The sequence below is a fragment of the Amblyomma maculatum genome, chromosome 3, assembly GCF_055883805.1.
Source record: "Amblyomma maculatum isolate TAMU_Amacu chromosome 3, ASM5588380v1, whole genome shotgun sequence".
NCBI lineage: Eukaryota > Metazoa > Arthropoda > Arachnida > Ixodida > Ixodidae > Amblyomma > Amblyomma maculatum.
In genome coordinates, this window is record NC_139346.1 from 122,106,603 (window position 1) to 122,131,835 (window position 25,233).

At 48.2% G+C, this 25,233-nt stretch overlaps 2 protein-coding genes across 3 annotated transcripts in view; one reads left to right on the forward strand and one right to left on the reverse strand.

Annotated features, from left to right (window-relative positions):
• The first annotated feature begins 1,698 nt into the window (after positions 1-1,698).
• Positions 1,699-10,694, forward strand: LOC146195894 (cytochrome P450 18a1-like). Its single transcript, XM_084596297.1, has 6 exons — positions 1,699-2,049; positions 3,925-4,046; positions 4,919-5,342; positions 5,859-6,129; positions 6,589-6,761; positions 10,219-10,694. The coding sequence occupies exons 1-6, from the start codon at positions 1,701-1,703 to the stop codon at positions 10,431-10,433; spliced, it is 1,554 nt and encodes a 517-aa protein (XP_084452423.1). The 5' UTR covers positions 1,699-1,700; the 3' UTR covers positions 10,434-10,694.
• A 527-nt stretch (positions 10,695-11,221) lies between these two features.
• Positions 11,222-25,233, reverse strand: part of LOC146195895 (rRNA methyltransferase 1, mitochondrial-like) — a 113,157-nt gene continuing 99,145 nt past the window's right edge. Inside the window, exon 11 of one of the 2 annotated variants that reach the window (XR_014706052.1) lies at positions 11,222-12,248. The gene's annotated coding sequence lies outside the window, so the exon portion shown is untranslated. Of the gene's footprint in view, positions 12,249-18,557; positions 21,294-25,233 lie in introns of those variants that run through there. The other variant, XR_014706051.1, reaches the window with a different exon arrangement.

A 25,233-nucleotide genomic window follows, 5' to 3' on the forward strand; every position in this document is an offset into this window, starting at 1 on the left:
TACAAAGGGAAACAAGATTCGCTATTGTTGTACTATTGAAAATGACGAGACGTCACGTTCTCACAACAGTTCCTAGAGCCCCTGGCTTTCTGGACGTAAAGGTCGCAAGTACTTGGAACGCAATGCCGAGAGTCCTCGACCGCACAGTATTGTAAAAAAGAAACCTGGGAGCAGACTTGGCGCGCCCCTTAGATGATTGCAACCCCCCCCTCCCCCCCTGCCCTTGCGCACGCCTATTTATTTTTATTTATTTTTATTTACATGATACTGCAGACCTCTTTGGTCCAAGCAGGATGGGCAAAAACAGTGTTAAGAAGAAATAACAAAGAAAAGGAGAAATTTTTGCGTGTCATGCACAGATACACTTCTACAAATACCAAGGCAGCTTTGAATACCAAGGCAGCGAAATACTGGAAGCAAAGAACCCCTTTACAATTACAGAATAAAAAGTATCATACGCTCACTTGTAAGCATATACACCATCGCGGAGAACAACACGCTTGCATTCAACTACTCTGGACAAGAAACGGGTAATCGCAGCAGAGCGACTGAACCTGCTGTTCTTGAGATTCGAGTCTGGTTCCTCCTCCTCGTGGTTCGTGTACCCTTACACCGCGTGTGTGAAAGTTCCCTGCTGCTATATTTTTTATGCTGATCAAATGGATGCCGTACTATTCGTAGTCTTATTCTTCAATGAACAGCAAGAATTACCGAGTACTATGCTGATGTAACCCAATCTTTTCCAGTGCTGATGTGCTAACATAAGCATTTAAGCAATCAGCGAGTTGACATATAGTTCAACGCGTTCAATTCGTGGGCACAAGCCATTGTAGAACCACAGCCAGAAATCGACCAATTGAAACAAACACCTTAGCTTTTTGCTCACGCGTTCCGCACTATATTTTGAACATTCTGAGCTGCTTTCCAAAGCAACCCTGCCCTGGGCTACCGGCCTTCTCCGGTGAATCAGAGCCATGGTCAAGTGCAGCTCACACAAGGCCGCGCTTCCCACTTAAGAACTGTGTCAGTGGTCCCAGTCAAGTCTGTCAAGTGCACTGATCTGCCAGAACGTCATGCTTTGCAAGGAGAAATCTGCCAGTAGCAGGGCGCAATAGTGTTTCGTGAGCGGCGTGCGCGCATGCAGTTTCCCTGGCTCACTTCGAGCGTGCTGGAAATGGCGGGAAAAAATAAGCGCAGGGAAAAGCAAAGACGACCAGGAGGAGTCACCCACCGCCACTCTCTTCCCACGCCTGCACGCCGATTGAACCGCCGAGGGAAATCAGATAGCGGCGCGAGCCAGAGATTCGCGTGCATACACAGACACACACGCACCGCCAACGAACGACCGGCGAGCACCCTCGCCCCCCGCCAGTGCATGCAGCCGGGCTGCCAAAGCCGGTGGCACTTGTTGCGGCAGCGGAAGGCGGCGGCACAGAAACGGAAACAAGGCGGGCACTCGGGCGGCCGCCGACGGAGACCGGTGCGATGGGAGGGCGACCCCCGCGGGGGGTGTACAAGCAGGGGGGCATCGACTTCCCCCCTCGCCCTCCCCTCGGACGAGGGGTCCCGCTCATATAAAAGGGGGCCCGCCTCCCCATTCGGAAGCCAGCAGCAGCACCCGCGTGTCTTCAGAAGCGAGCGACCCCTGCGCATAACCGCACAAGTAGGCCGGTAGCAGTAGCACGTACACAGCAAAGAGCATGTCCCTCCTGCTCTCCCAGTGGCCTGAGGGCCCCACGCTGCCCACCTGGCTGGCCGTGTTCGTCGCTGTGTTTCTGCTGAGCCGGCGGTTCCTGGCCGGAGGCGGCCTACCTCTGCCTCCGGGGCCCTGGGGGCTGCCCTTAGTCGGCTTCCTGCCTTTCCTCGGCAAGGACTTTCACCGTACCCTGCAGGCGCTGGCCCACACCTATGGCCCTGTCTACCAGATATTCCTGGGCTCCAAACGGGTCGTCGTCATCAGCGACCCTAAGCTGGTGCGGCAGGCCTTTAGCCAGGCAGCGTTCTCCGGAAGGCCGGACACGGAACTCACCAAGCTCCTGCAAGGATACGGTGAGGACTTGGAATGGACGTCCCTGGGGGCCCTCGCGCGATACCGATCGGAAGGCGACGAGTGAGAGCTGACGCGGGGGGCGTGGCTGCTGCCGATGTCGAGAGCGGGCAGACATGGAAGAGATCGCTGTTCCGCGTCCATGATGCAGCACAGAATGCTGCGCTTGGTCCCATGACGACCCTTGACCAAGTCCGATAGCCGCTATCCCACTGGTACGCACAAAACCGTGTCGCGAGACCGCAATGCCGTGGATAACATCAACAGAATGCGTAACTTAAAGGACCGGGGAACGCTAACGAGACTTGCATGACTGTTGCATGGCAATGCTGTTATGTCAACCTTCACGGTAGCACAGCGATGATGACGTCTGCGGAGAGTCATATATTTATTTAATAGTTCGTTTACGTAAATTATTGCATATTGACTAGACGTCTTGTGACAACTAAATAAACGGTTCTTTGGAGCACAGCTGGCACGCGAGTGGACACGAAAATGTAAACGAGCCTTTCTTTTCAACTTTCTTCATAAGACGGCTAACATATTTAGGGACTAAGCAAATTTATTTCGAGTAACTCGGCGTCTTGCTGTAAGAGGACGAATGCAAAATTATTTTTTGTTAAGCGTTGGTATCATCCAGTTCGTTGTGCAGGCCGAGAGCGGAGTGGCTGTATAGTAAATGAGTGTTTCCGGCGCGCGCCACCAACTCGAAAGCTGAATCTTCTAGCCCCCTGACTGTGCGGCAGGATATTGGGGACTGCATTGTGCAGTTCGAGCAGAGAACTGCAGTGTACACCATTCATTTGGTGGCTGCATGCTTTGAATGGAGAGATTTGGCTTGTTCGTGGCTGCTATGCACCGAGAACTTCTGTTAACGCTTCTAATATAGGTTTACAAAGGGTAAGCGTACACATGCGTCCTTGTACCGAAGTAGCCCAGCCTGCAGTGAGGTCCCTGAACCAATTTAGCTACCTATCCGCTGCATATAAATAATTTAAGTCACAAAGGTGATGTTGTTGAGCCATTTGTAGCATTCGCTGCAAGCGTTGAAATGATGTGAATTTGACGAGATTCCAGCATGTCCCTGTCCTCGTTCGATGTCATCTCTAATTAAGCCCCATATAACGAGGTTTATTTTGCTGCTAATCCGTTATATCGCGCGAGTCATAATATGTATACGTTTAGATTCTGGTTGTGCCGAGATGCATGCATTAGAATCTAGACTTATGTGGCTTAGTCGTGAAGAAAATGTCAAAGGTGCAAATCTGCGTGAATGTACGTTTGTTTCACTTTTCGGAAAACTCAAATGAAGATATAGGTATATCTATTCACCCACCTCCTTCATTGAGTTCACTCTAGCACCGCTTCAACTTGTCGATAAGCCTTACTCTGCAATATCTGATAGGATTCACGCTTGAATCTCTTTGAATCAGGGTTGCAGGACCAAACCACGCATTTTCTTTTTCATTATTATAGCGTTAAGGTTCTCAGAAATCAGGCAGTTTTGTTTTGGTTTATGGAGCCTAACGTTAAAAAGGCCCCCAGGGTTATGAAGGATGCCTCAGTGGAGCGCTACGGATCATTTATCCACACATGATCCATTAACATTCCCTCGACATCGCACACAGTACACGGGCGCCTCGCGTTTCGCCTGCATCAAAATTAGTCCGCGTTATACGAGGTCGGGACCGAACCCCCGGCTCGGCAATAGTGTGCCTAGTTTACCAATGAGACACCATAGAAGGGGGGGGGGATCAAATATTTCTTCACCCTTTTTCGATTTCGCAAGGTCATACCAAGCTGCGCGCTACAATGCCTATTTCCTCTCCCGATGCATACGAAGAGCGACAGCTTTAGGGTTTCTTTTCCTTTTGCAGGGATCATCAACTCGGCGGGCGCACTGTGGCGCGAACAGCGCGCCTTCCTGCACCGCGTGTTCAGGGACTTCGTGCCTCGATACGGCAGGCCCGGCAGCGTCGCCTTGGAGCAGAAGATGCAGGTACGTCTCTCTCATCCCCGGGCCGTTATTTCTAGAGGTTGGCACAGATTGCCTACAAAAGGTCTCTCGAATCTTTATTCGGCAGCCAAAATTTTCCTTTTTTTTTTATTGTGTGCGACACGGTCCGAACGGTGACAGCTCTTGGGCATCCCATTTGTGGCAGCGCCCTCACTTTGCTTACCCGCAATTGGTGTGATCGTAACATTTACTACAGCGGATTCGTATCATGGTAAACCCTAATACGCCCCCGCTGCCCTAGATGTGTATCGCCAAGGCGACTTAAGCGCCTTATGTCACCTGGGAGGAAGATGAGCCTGATGAAGCATGCCTACGAAGATGGGTGCACTTAATTGCAGCTTGATGTCTCATGCTGAAATATTCACCCGGGACTTCCCGTTGAATGCAAGATTTAGCTTTACACCTTAAATAAGAAAGCACTCGCTAGAGAAATCGTGGCGTCTTAACGCTTGCACAATACATATCCTGCAGTGCTGTTGTGCCAGCCTTCACGGTAACACAGTCATATATCCTTAATTTAGTAGTTCGTTTACGCAAAATATTGCATATTGACTATACGTCCCGTGACAACTAAATAAACGGTTCTTAGGCGCACAGCTGGCACACGAGTGGGCACGAAAATGAAAACGAGCCTTTCTTTTCAACTTTCTTCATAAGACGGGTAACATACTACGCAAATTTATTTCAAATTATTTAAAATTTATTACGCAAATTTATTTCGAGTGACTCGGCGTCCACTGTAAGAGGACGAATGCAAAATTATTTTGTTGAGCATTGGTATCATGCATGCTGTTCGTTATGCAAGTATAAAAATGCAATCGCCTCCAGGTGAGTAACCCGCCACGCCGTCGCAGGTGCACATCGGAGAGTTCCTGTCCTCGCTGGGGCCGTTCGAGGGCAGCTCGCTACAGGTGCGCCGGTCGCTCGCGCGCGCCGTCAGCAACATCCTCGGTTCATTCCTCATGAGCGTCACGTACTCGTCTCGCGACTCCAAGTTCGAGCAGCTGCTCGCGCTCTTCGAGGAAGGCTTCCGGCTACTCACGCTCGCCGTGCCCGTAAACTTCATTCCGGCGCTGCGCTACGTACCGGGCTCCAACTGGGCCTACCGGCGCATCAAGCGAAACCGGTGCCAGACGGCCGACTACTTCAGGCGCATCGCCGACGCGCACCGCTCGTCCTACGTCGAGGGCAACGTTCGCGACATCGTGGACGCGTACCTCGTCCAACTGCGCAGGGACAAGGCCAGGGGCATCCAGCGGGAGGACACGTTCTTCTCTGGTGAGGAAATGAGCCGCATGCGTCTTCGAATGATCGTCTCTGCGTCCTTAGCCTGATAGCCGACTAATGCGGAAGTACGCCTTATCCGTTTCGCGGCACATTCAGCGCAATTCCGCACATAATGCATCGTACAGAACGAGTGCTTATGTGGGCGTGTTGGTGCCTCATTTGGATTTGAAGGAAGAGCGCTGGCGCCAAGAGTATCTTCCTCATTTCATTCATTCTACTATTAATTAGCGTCGATTGAAAAGCGAACCGGCAAACTCAAAGGCTAGCAGGAATTACGACGTGAAGATTTTGGTTTAAGATTCTTATATGCTGCATGCGTGGTTATTTATAATTACGACTTTCAAAGCGTGACGATGCAACGGACATTAAAACCGAGGAAAGCGAATTCGGGGGCTTTTTAAACTTGGTGTTGATGAATCACGCTATCATAGCGCACCACTGCCCTTCCTGCAAGTGTCCATTGCTGTCCATCACAGAGACATTCTCTCCTCTTCCCTGCGCCCACAGAGGAGCAGTTGGTTCAAGTCCTGATGGACATATTCAGCGCCGGCCTGGAGACCGTGACCTCAACACTCGAGTGGGCCATCCTCTTTCTGGTGCGGCATCCTCACGTCCAGAGGCGTCTGCAAGAGGAGATGGACGCCCACTTGGCCCACGATGACGGCAGGCCTGCCAGCATGGCAGACCTTCCCTCCCTACCTTATGCTGAGGCTACCATTCTTGAGGTGCTGCGACGCGCCAACGTCATAGCGCTCGGGAACGCCCACGCCACAACCTGGTGAGTCTATAGTGAGACTTCATATGGCACCAGGAATTATTTGAAATATCTTGATAAGATAGAGAGAGGGAGCAAGAGTAGTAGGAGGGCGGCAGCAGTGTGATAATGAAAAGTGTTAAATACCAAACATTTTGAGTCAAATTATGAGCCCATCAAAAAGTTACCACCTAATGACACATCTGACAGAGCGAATAAGATTGCAAGATGTCATCTTGAACAGCGCGAGACACAGGGATAGACCAGTAGAGAACATAAGCGAATCACAACTGAGAAACCAACATACAACTTTTCTGGTCTCTAATTAGAGCCCTTGTGCAAGAAGGTATTTATTTATTCGTTCTGAATGAGTGCAATGAGCTAGCTTAACAGTGGCCTCTCGTAAAGTAACCCAAAAAATGTTTGCTCGAAATCTACAAAGACGCACGCGAGGCTTAAAGCGAGTGTGCAATGCACGTGCAGCGACGTGGAGTTGGCTGGCTACCGCATCCCGGCAGACACGCATGTTATCTCCAATCTGTGGGCCATCCACATGGATGCTGATCTGTGGGAGGACCCGGAAGAGTTTCGGCCTGAGCGCTTCCTGGTCAACGGACGCGTCCACAAGCCAGATTACTTCATGCCCTTCTCTGTCGGTGAGTAACAGTCCTCGGAGCTGGAATCATTCACGGTGGCGCAGTCAAAGCTGCGTTTGTATACGGCGTTTGACGCTAGCATCCCAAAGCGGCTCAGGCTATGGTCACCGTAGCGGACAGCGCCGGAAAATTTTGACCGTTAAAGGTTCTTTAACGTACACCGACTTCGCACAGTACACGGGCGCTGGGCGTTTTGTTTCTATAAAAACGCGGCTGTAGATGCCGGGTTGGAGGCCGCCGAGTCCCAAGGGATCCCTGCTGACCTTCTCTAAGCAGTCTTTCGGCTGGTTCCCCTTCTCTGGGAGTAAATAAAGAGCTTATCATCATCATCATCATCACCGGTGGCGCAGAGCCATACTAGTTGACCGATGTTACATTGAAAAATAACATAGGTTTAGGTTTAGAGAGTTTAACCTGCCAAAGTGATTTCGGCTGAGAGACGCCGTAGTTATCTGACAACTTTGAGGACTTCGGAAATTTCGACCATCAAAGGTTCTTTAACGTGCACCGACATCGCGCAGTACACGGCCGCCTTGTTTTTTGCCTCCATTGAAAAGCAGCCGCAGCAGCCGGGACTTGATTTCGTGTGCTTACGGTCAGCAGTCGAGCGCCATAATCACTTTGCCACAGCGTGGCGGGGAGGAAAATTAACATGTGTTCTGCAGAGATGTGCATATGACATCTGTTACCTTTCTTAACTTTGAACGGATAGTCATCTATAAAAAAAAAATGAGGGCCGCTACTTTTGGGCACCTCTCTAGCGGGTCTTGAACGCAACTTACGACTGTGTACTACGGCGGCATTCATCAACAAATAATTTATAAAGTTTTTCAGAGACGCCCGCTATTAATTATTTAAAACAAGCGTTTCAGATAAAAATGGAAAGTAATGCGTCAGAAAACAGGTGAATCACGTAAGCTGGCTAACTGAACTCTAATATGTTACCTTTTTAGTTATTGCAGGAGCTAGGTACTTGGTCAAAATCTCTTCAGCTGTTTTTTTTTTTTTTTTAAATTTTTCCTGAGCAGCTTAGCCTTGACAAATATCGGCCATATCTCGCGTAGTTCAAAATCTTGTGCCGGCTATGCGCTTTCGACTAATCTCACTAGATTCCCACTAATCGCGTCACTCCATAGTGCGCGCGTCACGTGACCAACGTTTCGTTCCGTTTATGGGGATTTAAGCATGAGGTATACGCTGTGATGGCTGGTTAACACTTACTGGCATCGCACACTACACGGGCGCCTTGCGTTTCCTCTCTATCGAAACGATGCTGCCGTGGCACGGATCGAGACCAGCTCCTCTAGCTCAGAAGTTCAGCGCCCATACCACTGAGCCACCGCGGCAAGTTGCATGCCACTTCGCCTGCAACGCCTTCGATACGCTGCTCAGCGCTCGTGCCAAGACACGTACAACGTCACGTGCGCCTCATGCTTTCACTGACGGGCGTCGCTTTGTGCGCGCGACTTTCGAACTGCGCGCAAAATCGCGGAACATCGTTGCGCCACGACGCCGAGGAGGGTAATCTCGTTTTCTGAATTCCAGAAACTGATATGGCCTCTATTAACAATTGTAAGCTTGTGCAAATCTCACTTCAGGGAAGCGCCTAGCAGCAAGTTAAAATTCTATCAGAATAAAGAATCTTGTCCCTTAGTTAGATTGACCTTTTTTTCTGACGTCACATCAGTACTGATATTAGTGCGCCAAAAGCCAATTTTTACAATTAGTGACGGATTTCTCCAAATACCTTGTATACGGTTGTGCAGCGACTCTCAGCGATGGGTGTGTAGGACACACCTTGTGGACCAGTGGAAGAGGTGGGGGATCCCTTGAGACCAGGAGGGAGGGAGGGGGGAGGGCTAGCACGCACAGCTACCGCATGCTGCTTTAGGGGATTCGACACACTCCTCCCAACACCACGTTGCTCGCTCGTCAGACACCGACGACGCTTTGCATTGCAACCTCGTCTGACAATGCAAGCGAGAGCTCGAGTTTGATGCCGGCATCAACCAACGACGTAAACGTTCTCTCAGGCGCGCTTTCCATTTCCGCGATCTTCTCGAGTTTCTTACGCTTTTAGAAACTACAGTCAGCTTTGAATCGCAAAACTGTCTCGCCAGACAAGAACTATAGGGCGACATTCACTCTTTTTTTGTGTCCTGGGTTTCGCGGACCCCCATTCGAGAAACACTATGGTAGAGGAAAGTCTTGCCACTTACTATTGTTGACATATTCCATAGTTTTGAACTATGTTGTTGTGCATATCGTTATGTCACTCGCCGCTCCGATGACTCGACAATAGCGAAATTTAGAATAGGGGGACCCTACCGGTTAGGGAGATATGGTAATGCGGGCTACAATGCCGATTACGCTCCCTCTATTCTAAAACAATGGCTGGCGTCAGTTACTCTGGCAACTAGCGAGACAACGCAAGATTTTGCTCGTCTCTGACGATTGTACGGGTGCTTTCACATTAAAATGTGCAGACCAACGGTTCTTTCGACCGCGTAAAAGCCCTGGACCACTCTATGGTTGAGAGCGTGAGTTCCCGTCATTCTCGAGATATCAGCAGCCCATTCAGCACGGAACACCAGGCGGCACTGCTAAATGATCCCACTTCCATGGAGCTGCCCCTTACAAGCCAATGCGTTCGCATTGTTCATGTGTGCCGGTTCCTAAAGGCAAGCGAATAAAATCGGCATTATTCTATCGAGACCGGTCTTCGACAAATTCCACTCGCCGTAGCAGCTCAGTGGTTACGGTGCTCGACTAATAAACCCCGCAGCGGCAGCTCTTCAGTAGAGGCGAAAAGCAAAGCGCCCGTGTACTGTGGCAGTGCACGTTAGAGGCCCAGGTGGCCTAAATTTTCGGTGCCCTCCACTGCGGTGCCCCTCACAGGCAGAGTCGCTTTGAGACGTTAAACCCCTATGAACTATACCAAACCTTGTCTTCAGAGAGCGATGGTCAGTACAGAGGGTTTTCCCCGCAAGACATAGACGGCGAGATTGTCTCATTTTGCAGACGGGAGTATGTCTCCAGGATGTCGGCGAAGGCCAGGGTCCGTATTTTGAGATTACTTTGTTTTCAGTAGTGTCGTTCTCACTCTAACCTCGAGTCACCGCACTGTTGGAAACACCGGAAACGGATGTCAGTTCGGTTTCCGCCACTTCCGGTTCTGACGTTTCAAACCACCACGACACTCCTGAAAACGACGTAAACTCGGAATATGGACCTAGGTCCTCTCGTCAACTCCCTTACCGCATGCACTGCGCTCCTGATCTCAGGGTTGGCGTCATTCGGGAATGCAGACACAATTTTGCACTTTGCTCACTAACGTAGAGCACACATGGGGGCAACGTTTCGCAGTTGTGGCAGTAAGCACAGAAATAGTGTCTTCCCGCGCTTACTCTGCTACTTTGGCACAGTCTCTTGAACAGACGCATCATGTACTGTGCAGGTCGGCGCATGTGCCTGGGCAACCACCTGACACAGACCGAAGTCTTTCTCTTCCTAAGCAACCTGCTGCAGCAGTACACGCTCGAACTGCCCGAGGGTGAGGAGCCACCTTCCATGGACGGCCAGGTTGCTGTATCGCACACGCCCAGACCTTTCCGAGTCAAGATCACGCCCAGGAACGCCTCGGCCGAGCAGCCATGCAGCGACCTAGGTTGAAGGGACAAGTCAAACACCACCTGCCTTCAAAGTTCCTCGTCGTGAGCTTGCCTCCGCGGTCATGGCTGTTCCTGGGACCACCGGTGATCGACTGTGACCGCTAGTGTGTGCAACCAATGGACAATATGTGCACAGTAGCCGTCTACGTCACGCGCACCCGACTCCGGGCGGCGTATTCCTCACAAACGCAGCACCCATCCAGTCATCAGATGACGCCCACAGTTCAGAGCCAGCATGATTCAATATGTACTGTGCCTTCTACTGTCCTTGCACAGACAGCTTGTACAGGTATGCTGTACGGCTCGTCCCCCTCAGGAATGCGAAGCGACGCCATTTCCGTCCGAAAAACGCTCGTCACCAAAAGATGCAGCATCTTTTATCAACCCGGTGTCTAGCTAGAGCAGGCTGCCGATATGCCGCCTTACGAAGAGCAATAATCCTGGTGTAAAACCCGATGCACAACCGGTGGCCAGAGTTGCCAATGTCAAGGTTCCCAACCGTCGCTCCCATGGCAAGAACTGCATTGTAACATTACGTACATGCTTGACATATGCAACGAAACGAAAAATAGTCTAAGAGACCAGCAGTGCTCTACTTCTTGAACAAAGATACTGTCACCACTGCGGTCCCCATGTGCTAAAATGCTTTCATGCAAAAGCACCACAAGTGACAAGTGATGACAACAGCACAGAGATCCAGTCAGTTCACTGCACACAGCCTGTTGTGAAGCATCTCATTTAATGAACTTTCATATTATTGCATCCTGGTGTGCTGCAAAGCAGGGACAGGCTTGCTCTCTTAAGCAGTAAATTACTGCATTCAGGGTACCTTGTACAGAACAGGAGAGGCTAGGTTGTTCACTGCCTAGATTGTACCGACTTGTGATGTCTGGGATCTGCAAGCTTTACGTGCAAGTCAAATGATCCACCTCAAGCCCCCAGTCTCTGTTATTACCACCAGCAACTTTTGTTACTCGCTTGTCGAGATTCCGCTGTTATATTTACCAAGAATAGCACCTTTGTCCTGCTAAACAACTATGTAAAAGCTGTGGCTTCAAACCTCCAACGTCAGCTAGTCAGTTGCGAGCTATAGTAATCTGCCACCGAGATACCTCATAGCTGAGTGGATCACTGTTCACGTGAAAACATTCATTTGTAGCAAATTACCACTGAAGCTTAAACTGCCATCCACATAACCTTCAAATGCAAAGCCCTTCACTGCAGTCTTAACAAGACGGAAAACCACTACGGCACAAAGACAACAACACAAGAAGGAAAAGGACACCACATGCACATAGGTTTTCAAGTTATTAACCAGCTCGCCCAACAGGCCGCCATTAACAAGACAGGTTTGCTTGGTAGGACTATACAAACAGTAGCTGCACGTTCGAAATACTGTCACATTTTGAAGCACGTGTCCTCTCATTAACAACACAGCTCAGGCATACACCAATAATATACAGCCATGAGTCATGCTTTCAGCAAACTGCCTTTAATTTTGTTTTGAAGACATTCTAAAAGCTTGACATCCAGCATTTTGAAGAGCAACAATCTTCTGTCACCTTCATGCAGTTTGCTCGATACAATGTCTAAGGTGAATCCAGATCTCTCAATATCCAAGTCCAAGAGGATCTCATAGACAACATATCGGCAAACTGAAGGATCTCGTGTACATAGTTTTTTTTACACAGGTTAAAACTGTTACATTGTTTATTCATTGTCTGCATTGTCAATATTCAACATCTGTATAAACATTCTATCATTTTTCAGTGTAAATACACAGCATCTCCATCTTGTTTTCATATTTTTTCGGCATCTGTAAAGTACAAGAATGAACAAAAAATTTTGTTTCAACCGAATCTGTGTTTGTGTGTTTTTTCCTGGATGCATAAAAGTGCAAATTGTTTACCTCATATTCATTACCAATGCGCCACGTTTCATGCATTAATCGACAAAACAGTGCACTACGGCAGTGGGCTTACACTGTACCGGACCAAGACACCAAACTGTTGTCTGTTCACAACAATTTCCACCAGATAAAATTTCTAGAAAATCTTTGGACAACTGCTTTTATTGTGCAATCGAACGCCTCCCAAGCAAGAACGCAAAATTTAAGAAACACACTGTGACCAAAACATGGCCAACTATTACAAAAAAAAAAAAAAGAGAATAAACTATGAACATAGAGCAAAAGCTATCTATTGCAAACACTTACAAAAAGATACAGGCTGGTGACCTACAGTGACTAACAGTACACGCATGAAAATACACGCAGAAAAATAATAGATACAGAGTATCCCTTCATTTTTATTGTACCTCGTAAAGCAGCTATTAGTTTGCAAAAAGGAAAACAGTGCTAGAGCACCCAGTGAAATAAAAGGTACACCTATGTAAAGTACAAATTCCCAAACAAACAAAGTTTAAAGTATGCATGGCAAGACAAAAGAACAAAAGTAGTGTTATGGCAGTAGACATCACAATAAAGGCGAATATGTTAAAAACCTAAACACTAAAATTCCTTTAACCACATTAGTTGTGCCAAAGATAATAAAAACAAAGCACAAGGCACATAAGAACAATAAAGTCACATCAGTACACTCACAGATGGGTAAAACTATAATATGCCATGCATTTGGACCACTGCGACATAAAAAACTAGGGGTGCCGACAAAGCTTCTCCAAACCAAACACGGATTCTCTGAGACCTGCTTTCTACCCATACTGCATTAGTCTACAAGGTACATACAATTTGGCACTAACTATAATCAACTCAGATTCGTCCCAGCATTTACCAAGCCACAACTGGAAGAATATACAAGTGCAATAGCTCTGTTCACAGATGAAGTTGGCAAACATCAAGCCATGGGCAGGTTCAACCAAAACAACTAGTAGCAGCTTGCACTGGGTTTAGTCACAAAATAAAGAGTTCATAAAATCAATAACAACATGTTTAACAACACTGCACTTGACAGAAGCAAACACAATGGAGAAAAAAAGTGTGCTCTAGCACATATTTAGGCCTTACAGGGACCAGGACACGAGTCTGAAGACTGCGGATAAATACGAACAATGCATAGAACAAACGTTTTGAGCATTCACAGCGAGTCCTCGGAATGAAACTGAAATTTATCACTAGTCCTTTAAAACCACTTTTTTCAAAATCTGAAAGCAACTGATCGCCACATAGCAAAGGTTTCTGGAACTACTATAAACGGTGCATGCCACGACTATGGTGACAATATTGCTAGCGACAGGCCACCAGATACAGTACCTTAACAACACTGCACTTGACAGAAGCAAACACAATGGAGAAAAAAAGTGTGCTCTAGCACATATTCAGGCCTTACAGGGACCAGGACACGAGTCTGAAGACTGCGGATAAATACGAACAATGCATAGAACAAACGTTTTGAGCATTCACAGCGAGTCCTCGGAATGAAACTGAAATTTATCACTGGTCCTTTAAAACCACTTTTTTCAAAATCTGAAAGCAACTGATCGCCACATAGCGAAGGTTTCTGGAACTACTATAAACGGTGCATGCCACGACTATGGTGACAATATTGCTAGCGACAGGCCACCAGATACAGTACCTTGCTGCACCCACACCAGCCTTGATAACATGGAAACATTTATAGTAGCCATGAAATTTGTCCGCTCACAATTTTCCACTCACACATACATGAAAAAACCGTTGTGAAATCTACTACTATAGTATAATAGGAGTGCTGCTGCTTCATTTTTTGTGATTCCCGCTTTTGAGGCAGGCTGTTCTTAGCATTGTAACAGATTAAAACAGTGAAGATCAAAACAATGAAACTGCAATTATACCAGTTCTTCCACGCCTCACATAACATATCCCCTTCAGGCGCTGCGTCCACATATATGGACACGACCCAAATGTCGTCGTAGCTTGCTCGCAAGGAGTGTTCCCACCTTTGAATTCGGCGCACAAAACAACTGGCCCCTCCCTGTCAAGTATGTGGCGCCATCTGTTGCAGGTACATCGAAATGTGTTTGTAAACAAGAAGTCAAGATGGACGTCTCCACGTTTTACGGCGGGGCGAGTAAGTTGATCTTATTTTCGCGTGCTCTCTTTCCAAATGGTCGCGAAAAACTGAATTTGTCATGTGAAATATGCCAGTAAGGTAATGTAGAAGGGGCATGCTGGATTTCATTACCGTCGGCAAAGAAGGAATGCTTCGGTGGGCTCTCAGAATTGCGCATCCACAAACGTGGACACTGCGCCTTAGTGCCGAAAATATTGTTACGAGACACCGTTCTGTGCACACGAGAAAAACGAGGACAAGGAACAAGAAAACGAGGCACGCGCACTCCCTCGAGTAAGAAACCATTGACGTGGCTCTATGAAAACTGAGAAAGAATTAAAGAAGGAAGGAAGGGGAAGTTCTGATGAGAAGGTTTCAGAAAATGGCAACATTGTTCTTGTGCGCTGGCATGACAACGGTATTGTGAACATGGCTTCAACCGCCATGGGCTTAGGCGAAGCAGGCACTGTACGAAGGTGGAGCGAGTCTTCTAAATCACACATCGACATTGAATGCCCTCAAGTCATCCTCGAGTACAACAAGTACATGGGAGGCGTCGACAAGATGGATTTTTTGATGTCCCTCTACCCACTGCGCACAAGAACAAGGAAGTGGCCGGTGCGAGTAATATCGCATTTTGTTTCATTTGCTCTTTGCACAAATGAAATGGGGGTGCTTTGCACAACAAAGCACCCCCAAAGAAGCGAGGCCGACCGAGCAACGAAGGTCCACAGGAGATCAAAAAGAAGCCTCACAATGCAGAGCCATTGCCAACAAGCACAACGCGCTATGATGGCACCAACCACTGACCCCAGGTTATGAGCATACTAAACGCACAACGATACAGACACCAGGGCTGCACTTCGAAGAGCCGCGTTCGTTGCCGCAAATGCGGAATTTTTCTTTGCCTGTCGTCACAGAATGACTGTTTTTATCTATTTCATAAGCCTTGAACAAGTGGCTACTCTTCTGTACCTTAGGTATTTTCAGAGTAAAACATTTATTCATTCCTCATACTTAGTAGAGAATACAAGAAAATGTTGTAGTGTTTGCACTCATGTAGGAGCTTTGAGGCGCCATGTCCACAAACGTGGACGCAAATAAAATGGGCTCAAATATGAAAATTTTGGCGTAATTTCTTGCACTTGACTTCTGTCTGGTGTACTGATCATGAATAACACAAGGAAAAATTTTTACTTTCAGAAAATTTAATTCGCACCCGAAGGAGATATACTGAATTTTGACATCAAAGCCATCACTCAACAGTTGAAACCAAAACCGAAAAATATGAATAAAGAACTTCTGTAAATTATTTAGAAGTCGTACGCAATAGTCACATGGTGATCAGTGTGTGCTAGCGTCTTATACATACTAATGAAGAAAGAAAAACATATTCAGAAATTTGACGTCTATACTCCTTCAACGGGACGAAAAAATGTACTATGCCACAGCAATCTAAACCAGAATGATGCCGATCCTGCAACCACTCCCATCTTTTGCCTTCCCCATGAAGATCTCTTCAGCACAGTGCTCCTACAGAGAAAGCAGCTGTCAAGTTTAGACAAGTGCCGGTTACAATGTTACGCCTTTGACACATGCAAGACATCGCTGCCACTTACTAAAACCAGAGGCACGTCCGCCATTGTGCATTCACCTTCGGGAAAGGTGCAGTGGAGAGAGAGAGAGAAAAAAAAAGAGTGAAGCTCCATAAACTGTGAAAAATTGGACCATCGCCATAATACAAAGGAGTACTATGTTCATTGTCTGAAACATGCAAGAAAGAATAACATACCCAGTCATTCTGGCACGATTCCAAAACAGAATACAAATTTGAGGTCTTGCAGATACATGTGATCATGCCATCCCTGGTCAAGATGAGCTGATAATAAAGACCCTGCGTTTGCTTTCTTTTCTAGGCGATAATGAATTCCATCATCCCAGTACTGCAGTGATCGATGTGTCAAGACCAATTACTTTTTTTTTTTTTTTAACTGGCACAGTAACAAAATTGGAACACAAGGGCAGTGCAGGGACAAACTGCATTTTGCAGTCAGAAAGTAACTTGAACTTACGAAGTTGTTTTGGGAACAACTGTTGAGGACGGAACCGCACATGCTTTCACCCAGAACGGACATGCCTTGTCAAGCTCCGGGTAACACTCAGCCGAGGCATTGAATTTCGTCCCGCCGACACTGCGTGGGCCTCCCTAGGCGCTGTGCGCTGCTACCCCTACCGTTTTCGCCCCATAGCTGCGGAGGGCCGCTTGCTCACCCCATCGCCTCCGCACCAGCCAATATGGATTCCGGAACCAAAGCAATGCCTAAGGGCAGCAGACTCCTTAGGCTGCCCCGATTTTCCAGATGCCGTCCGCGGCTGCACCTCAACCTAGGTTTAGCAATGGAGGATTTCTGACCGGACCAATACTACGGCTGGACTCAACAGTCCAGCCGTAGATGCCAACAACACTAAGATCAAGGTAAGAGTGACATTCGATTGCAGTACAGTTGCCATCCACGCCTCTCCATAATGCGACGAAATCATATCTTTCGGCGACAGTGGACACAGCCGACCTGCCCCTCTGCACTCACGACATTTCCCTTCATCTGAAACGAACAGAGCCTCGTACTCTGTACTAACTGCCCAGCGTCTCCTTCAAATTACTTCCATAAACTTAAGCAACAAGCCACACCTCGTTAATATGTACACCGTGGCGTCGCTGGATTCTTGCAAGATAGTTATTCATGGTGTCGTATCGGGACTATCCACAAAACAACTGAAAGCCTGATCTGGAATCTTACAAGGCAGAAATACTTTCCGCCTGAATGATGGGCTCTACAGAGACCACACTGGTCACATTTGCAGGCTCTCACGTCCTGCACACGCTCTACTTCAGACGCGTGGCCAATCGATGCTACCCTCATCACCCCAGGACACCACAATGCACCCGCTGCCTTGAATATGGTCACCGCGTGTTCCAGTCCCCCCACCACATCTTCGCTGTATGTTGAAGATCAAAACAGCAGTGCCCCGGGAAAATCGACCAGCCAACCTTATGACCAGTGAGATGACTACAAACTGCCTAACTCGGAGTGACTGGTAAAATGGACTGTTGTAGACTGACCCTACGGTGCTTCCGAAGCAGCATAGATACACTGCATCCTTAGTGCATCAGGCCCACAAGCAGCTGTTGCATGCAGCAGCAAGGAACACTCACGCAGAGCTGTGCAAAAGATATTGGGCTGTGCGCAGCCAACAACTTGCGAAAAGTATGATGTGGTATTGTGTGGTGTGCAGATGACTGAGCACTTCTTACATAGAGGTGAACACAGTATTAGGTGTGTTGTATTGTACTGAAGAGAAGCAAATATAGGCCTTTTGTGCTACGTTGATCAGCACCATCTGCTGAGTGCCTTTCTGGAAGCCACTTCCATCTCTGAGCAGACATCTCAGTACACAGGAGAAGTCCAAATCCGAATTTGTGCACATTCGCCCGTCGCCTAAGTGCACCACAAAAATGGAACTATCCCTGGCCAGCGGTCCAATACCCGAACACGATGAGATTAGAGTACTTGGTCTCCTTATCCACAAACATCGACGGGCTGATACAACACTAGCAAAACTGCGCAAGGTGGGGGACCAGGTGGGCCGGATGGTGCGCCGTGTTTCCAACAAACGCGGGGGGTTACGGTGCACAGACGCTTTGCGGCTGGCGCATGCATTCGTGACCAGTCGAGTACTCTACTCGACTCCTTACCTCCACCTGCGCAGATTTGATGAGAATGCTCTCGAAGTGATTCTCAGAAAGATGTACAAGCGTGCCCTCGATCTCCCGATCAACACATCCAACCAGCGTCTTATGGGCCTGGGGATGTTAAACACATTCGCGGAGCTCCGAGAGGCGCACTTGACTAATCAATACACAAGACTTTCAAAAACGCCGTCGGGACGCCGCCTATTAGCCCGACTACACATCCACCACCCAACATTTACGGAAGAGCGCGTACGCATTCCTGAAATCTGGAGATACGCCCGGCACGTACGCCCTCTTCCGGTCAACATGACGACCACAGTGGCAGGCGCCTTGCGCGGGCGGAGGCACTGGCTCGTCACTATGGGAACAAACACGGAATTTTCTACGTGGACGCCTCCGGCCCTCGCCATGGGGGGTGGTACACAGCCGCAGTCGTCCATCAAAAAATCCCGGTGAATGGCCTAACGTTCCGAGCTCAAGACATAACACATGCGGAAGAAGTTGCCATCGCGTTAGCCGCCGCAGACAAGGACTCACGAGTCATCATCACCGACTCGAGAGGGGCCTGCAGAAATATTAAACAGGGGTACATTCCTCTCTTTGCACACCGCATCCTTCAAAACAGTGACCACCTCGGGGCCCCCGCGTCTCGAACGATTGTATGGGCTCCAGCTCACATGGGCCTCGAAGGCAATGAAACGGCCGACGCCGCCGCCCGCGCGCTCACTCTCCGGGCAACGCCTTCAGACCCTTATGATACGCATCTCGAACCCAATCCGGCTCTCACTTTTCCAGAAATTATTGAATTATTTCAATTCGGCCGTGCAATTTATCCTAAGCCTTGTAAGGGCCTTACAAAGGTGGAGGAACGCACACTCCTCCGCCTTTACACCAAAACGCTGCTGTGCCCGGCAGTTTTAAAACACTTTGATCCTGCCTGTACAGGAAAGTGCCTGCACTGTGCGGAGAAGTCTTTGGACATCCATATGGTGTGGGCATGTCAGTCAAGCCCGAACCTCACCCCCAAACCCAACCCCACCCGGGAGGACTGGGAGGCCGCCCTGCTCGGCTGCTCCGATTTGGCAAGCCAGAAGGCCCTGACTCACCGAGCCCGAGCCGCAGCGGTCGCCAATGGGCTCCTATAATGAGGAGCCCACCTGGTGTTTGCGTGAGGTTGCTCCGGCTACCTCAAGCTTCCTCCGAATAAAGGTTTTACACACACACACACACAGGAGAAAACCTAACCCCACTCAAGAACCAAAGGACATACCACAAGCACGCATCCCAACACTGGTACATAGGAACTTCACTGCAATACGGACTATGCACGAAAGCTGGCACCACGGTGTAATCTGGGTGGGCACCCATCTTATAGCACTCCTCAGCAGCTACAGTCAGTGCAGTGCGACATGTGTAACTGTGTTGTTTAGCTGCAATCTTAGTTAACTGCGTGGTAAACAAAGGAGTTGTGAGAACGCCGACGGCACAATGCATGAAAACCCGGAAAAAAAATACTGGGTTTGTTCATGGCACTACATCAGGTACGCAGTTCTACATATGTAGGACATTGAAATAACATTTCTGGTGTAATGTTGCGGTGCTTGGCAAGCCTTTTGGTTTTGGCAATGTTTAGCGAAGCTTCACTCGTGCTCAGCGACCAGGGTTAATTAACAGTACTCCACAGTACTATTTCTGCCTCAAATATTCGCTAAAATATGGTTGGCTCCATGTGTCGCACATACTCTTTTGTTTTAGCGAACGTTAGCGCTCACTCTTACCTGTCTGTGCCAGGTCATCTGGTGGTCCTTTTTGATGACTGTAACCCCGAGTGGGCCCCATCGCGGCATTTGGGTTATGCAAACATCATGGCGAACAAACAGCGATACAACTGCTGGCAAAGGCGAGACAATGACATGACTTAGCAAGAACTGCCAACTTTTAAGACTCCTTTGAGCTAGGAATGAAGCCTTCCAATACCCTTGGTTCCAGAGTCAGATCCTATCCCTAGGTGAGAGCCCTAGAAGGGGCCAGTGGGCTTACTCGCTAGCAGACGCTAAGAGGAGAGGCAGCTCCGCGAACATCGACAATATGTGCTTGTGTGATAATCCGAGCGGTGGCATTGGTGTAGACTTCAACGCAACGTAGGAGCAGCGACACAGTACAGCTACTGTAGCAGAGCGGCCTGCACAATTAGTCAAAGCTGCTAAGCTGCGTTGGTTTGCTGTGGATGTCGTCACATGGTTTTTTTCTGCAGGGTTTTTGCTGCATACAGCATACAAGAGATAAGTGTGCTTTGCAATGACTGAGCCATGCCGTGACATCGACGAAACCACATGAAGTTGAATTTATTTGGCATCCTGACAGTTGGAAATAGGTGGAAAGAGCAGAGGTCGACAAACACCTGGACGACACGAGCGCAGTACGCGAGATCTATTTCAACTTGCATTATGTGCTCAGGGATTATGTGCACATCATCCAAAGAAAAGAGGTGAGGACAACACGTGGGAAGCCAATTCTCCGCACCAATGCTGTGGCACCCAAAAGGTTTCAGCTTGACCGGCTAACAAACTACTGTGAACAAGGAGGCCTCCTTTATCCCTCCACGGCTTCGAGAAAAAAATGGAGGTTCTCTTCAAGGAATGCTTCTTTCAGAGCAAGCTACACTCTGCATAAATCAATGGCTGGATGCTGCACTTCAGTTATCGAAAATAAAAGGTTCGCCTCAGCAACAGCCCTGTAATCTTTATTTGTAACTGCATGGTACGTAACAAACGCAGAAGGCTACTGTTGCACGTGAAGCAACTTTAGTGGAAGAAGGAAACATTTAATAATTGGTTCACAGGAAGAGAAAGGTGCAGTTATCTGTCACACTTGTTGCTGTGGACGCCTAAGGGAAGGAAGGAAGGTGGGAGTGAAAGTGAAAAGAGAGAAAGAGGAGCCGTAGTGGAGGGCTAAGGAGTAATTTCGACCACCCGGGGATCTTGTGCTGACATCGCACAGCACATGGATGACTCTTCGTTTCACCTCCATCGAAACGCAGCTGCCACGGTCGGGAACGAACCTGAAACATTTAAGTCATATGTGCAATTCCATTTTGGCTAAGGAATTGCACAAACCTCACTAGCATTCCTGCTTTTATTTAGCTCTGCTATGAAGTATGCGCGACTGTTTTCTAACTGATTCCCTGGTGAACTACCACACACTATCTGTATACAGAGTTATTTTATGATAGGGCAATGCGACATGAAACAAAATATTTGGTCCCCGACCCTCTAATTCAAGATTTTTTTTTCTGTATATTTTTTTTATGATTGCCTGATAATTTGCATCATTTTAAGGCACCTTTCGTATAAGTGGAATCCGTTGGAGAAGACTTATTTAAATAAAATGTCTCCCGTTAAGGATGAAACACTTGCCATTACAGGTGTATTCCGCACAATGCATGTGGGTGCGCTTCAGGTGCTCCTCCGGGTACCTCCTCTCCCCTTGTAGCTGGGCCGCCTGTGTGGGGTACAGCCTCTTACATGGCATAGATCCTGTCACTTTTGGAGATTACACCTATCTACCATGTGATATTCTTCCCCATTTTATTCCATTGTGTGACCATCCATTTCTCCTCTTCTCCTTCCCCTTCACCTATCTTTTTTCCTCTCAATTTTCCTTTCAGTCCTCCCTTTCCAGCCCTCATATCTTTACGGATAGTATAGTCTTCGTCAAAAGTGTAAAGCCCAGGAGGTCTGCTTCTGAGCCACTTCGTGCGGCTTGTAATGCATTTCCAATGTTTCAAATCTCTTGATTACAGTAAGATTTTTTGCCCTACCCTCGCCAACGAGAACGACCTCCATTAATGCCCTCCATTAATGCTAAATCAGCACCACTACAAGGCTTACAAGTAGATATCCCGGGCTCTACACTTTTGACAAAGGCTATACCTAAACCTCTCGACCTACGGGCGCCATATGTTGCATTCATGTCATGTGGTGTGCTGTGCAACACAGACCGTTTTCGTCTTGCGACACCCTCCAGCGCCTTCTGTGCAGAGGCTGTTGCATTTCATGAAGCCTGTTTTTATGCTCAGCCCTTGCATTTATATTCTAATTGCCTTTCTTCCATTCAAGCCATCTTCTCTTTCTACCAAAGACATCATCGTCTGAGATATTAAGCCCACCCTTACTGTAATCTCGATTCATCGTTCTGTATTCTTATATCATGTCCCTGCCCATTGCGGTGTCTGGGGCAACGTGCTTGCAGACAGGGCTGCCTCTCTGCCTTCAACGCGCGACCTCCCGTGGCCATCGTGGCTTTCGCCCATTTCTGTGCGCATCGCCATGCATGTCTTCAGGCTCCGAGCCTCCATCTGGACCTCGGATCACTCTAACACCCTCTTGTCTGTTTCTGTCCCTCCATTTTCGTACCTGTCTTTTTTTTCCCTCGACCCCATTCTCCTGTTCCTTTCCTGACAGGCCACGGCCGCTTTCCCTCATATTTCCTTGGCTTCATACTTCGCTGTTACGTAAGCTTTGTCTGTCTGCCCACCTCAGACATCGCAGAGCGGCTTCCTAGCTGCCCAAATTTTTCCCCGAAAGCCTTCCCTTCTCTACTATCTTTCCTTTGTTCTCGTGAGCTACTTATTTGCATTGCTGTTCGCATTTCACTTTTACTCCCACATGTCAATCACAGATTATCCTATCGCTTCAAAATATAATCTAAGTAAATGCAGTTAAACCTCAGCCCTGGTTACTACACGATGCAACTTAGATAACAGTTCAACTACAACACCAACATAAATAGACTTCTTCATGTGTCCCCATAGACATTCATGGCCAAGCACTGGTGGATCCAACAACACCCAAGGCTATTCGACCTTCTCACCAAACTGCGTTAGGTCAGTAGGGCACAGGGTGCTGCAAGTGATGAAACAGTGCCCTAAGCATAGCAGCGAACAAATTTGGTCCTTAGCTGTAAATCAGAAGCAAGCAATGAAAAAAATGCACTACTTCACTTGGCGACGGCTGGCAAGAATCAAAGGCTGCATAAAAATAATCTGTGCCAGGTCAATACCATCCAGTGGTGCTTGTGAATGGCAACCTGAATTAGCCTACGACAAGACCACCACACAACTCTTGTAGAAAGTTTGAAAAAGTGTGTGCTTTGATGGTAGGACTACGAACCCACTATAAACTGGAGAAGACGGCCCTCTATGCCTGGACGCTCATGAAGTTCAACGAAGATGGACGACAATCACCTACCAAACAGGCTTTCTTACATACCCAAACGCAACCGACGGAAATAATGAAAGAGAAACCTTCCCCACAGAAATAAGCCCCTCTCCGAGAAGTCAGCCACACGGGAGAGGCACATGGAAGTGCATTTTATTTTGAACGAATGTGTGCATTTGACTGATGGCAAGAGTTCAGAATACCTCGAGGTAGACCTGCATAGACCAACGACTCCGTGCTAATGCTCTTCCCCGATTTGCTACCCTACCTGCATGGACCAAGAAGCAATGGTTGTCTTGCAGTGATATATACAAAAGTTGACATCAGCCAGTATACGCCTGCACGGGTGCAGATGGCAATAACAGCCTGGGCGTAACAGCGCACGAGAATGATGACCGCAAACAGTGTTAACCTCCCAAACACGTGAGCTAGACTCGATGCAGCAGACTTCAATAGAGTTCCCTGCCACACTAAGTGCAAGCAAAAATCCATTTACTCTTTTTTTTTATGAAAGAGTGCTCATGTTTACAACTGACTTCGCAAACATTCAAACTGCTCACTTTTCACCTGTGTGGTAGGCAAGGAAGTTGAGCCTAAACTTATGTTAAAGGAGGCGTAGGAAATGTTGAAAGATGCTAGCATGCATTGCTTTTCCCTGCAATCATGCAGTGGACTGAGAAGGTAGTAAGCGCTTAATTTATCCACACAACGACCAACATATCATAAATGATATCACCAATTATTTGAATCTTGTACTCTTGGAGCAAATAGAAACTGGAACTCCTGAAACCACTGTGGGCCTCTCGATATAGTGCCTAGAATATACTTGCTAATGTGCCGTGCGGAGGGGTCTCCCAATGGGAGGAGGTGGCCGCGCCGGCGATGCCTTCCAACTTTGGCCGCCAGGGGCGCTGCTCATTCTAAAGGTGCCGTCGACGGAGTCGGCCGCCGACGCGCCCTTGATTTGCCGCAGTTGCGCTGGCCGTGCCTTCAGTGGTTCGAAGCCCTTTGCAAGCGTCTATGCTGTTCTTTTGTTTTAGTCGTTCTGTTCCTTGCATTCATGTGAGGGAATTAAATTTGCAACGACTACTGATGCTAAAAATAAAGCATCAGGGCAGGGAAAAGACATGTTTCGTGCCACTCTGTCGGAGTGCCATCGGACCCTGCGCAGCTTGCGGAGTGGAAGCAGCTGATTAAAAGACAGGACTGCAAGTTGACTCCAACGTGAGTTGTCTGCGAAAAACATTTTGAGGAGAGCTACATCGAGAGAACGTTCAAAGTGACTGTGAACGGCATCGTCAACGAGCTCGCTAGAGGTAGACCACGCCTTAAGTCCGAAGCCGTGCCAACGATATTCGACCATTATTCCAACCATCTTCTGTCTAAGAAGACATCGAAAAGGAAGGTGAGAAACCTCTGTGACCAACTGGCCACTAAACGACAAAAGCGCAGTGCCGATAATTCCGGCTGGTGCAGACGACAGCCGTGTACCGTCAAGAATGTTTGACAATGCCTCCGAGGAGCCGGCGGCAGCAGAAGAGCGGAGCGAGAACTCATTACCGCAGCAGCAGATGTGCAGCTTGAACCTAAGCATCCGTTTGACTCCATTCCTATCCCTGCAACTTGGACCAAATTAACCAAAGCACCATGCTGGCTCTGTAGCCTGCGCGCATTATCGAGCCGAAAAAAACAACAACAAACAACTTTGCCACTTTGTACATAGAAAAAATGGTAACTTTTGGAAGCTTGATGCCCGAACGCAGTTCTGTGGACGCTGCAGCG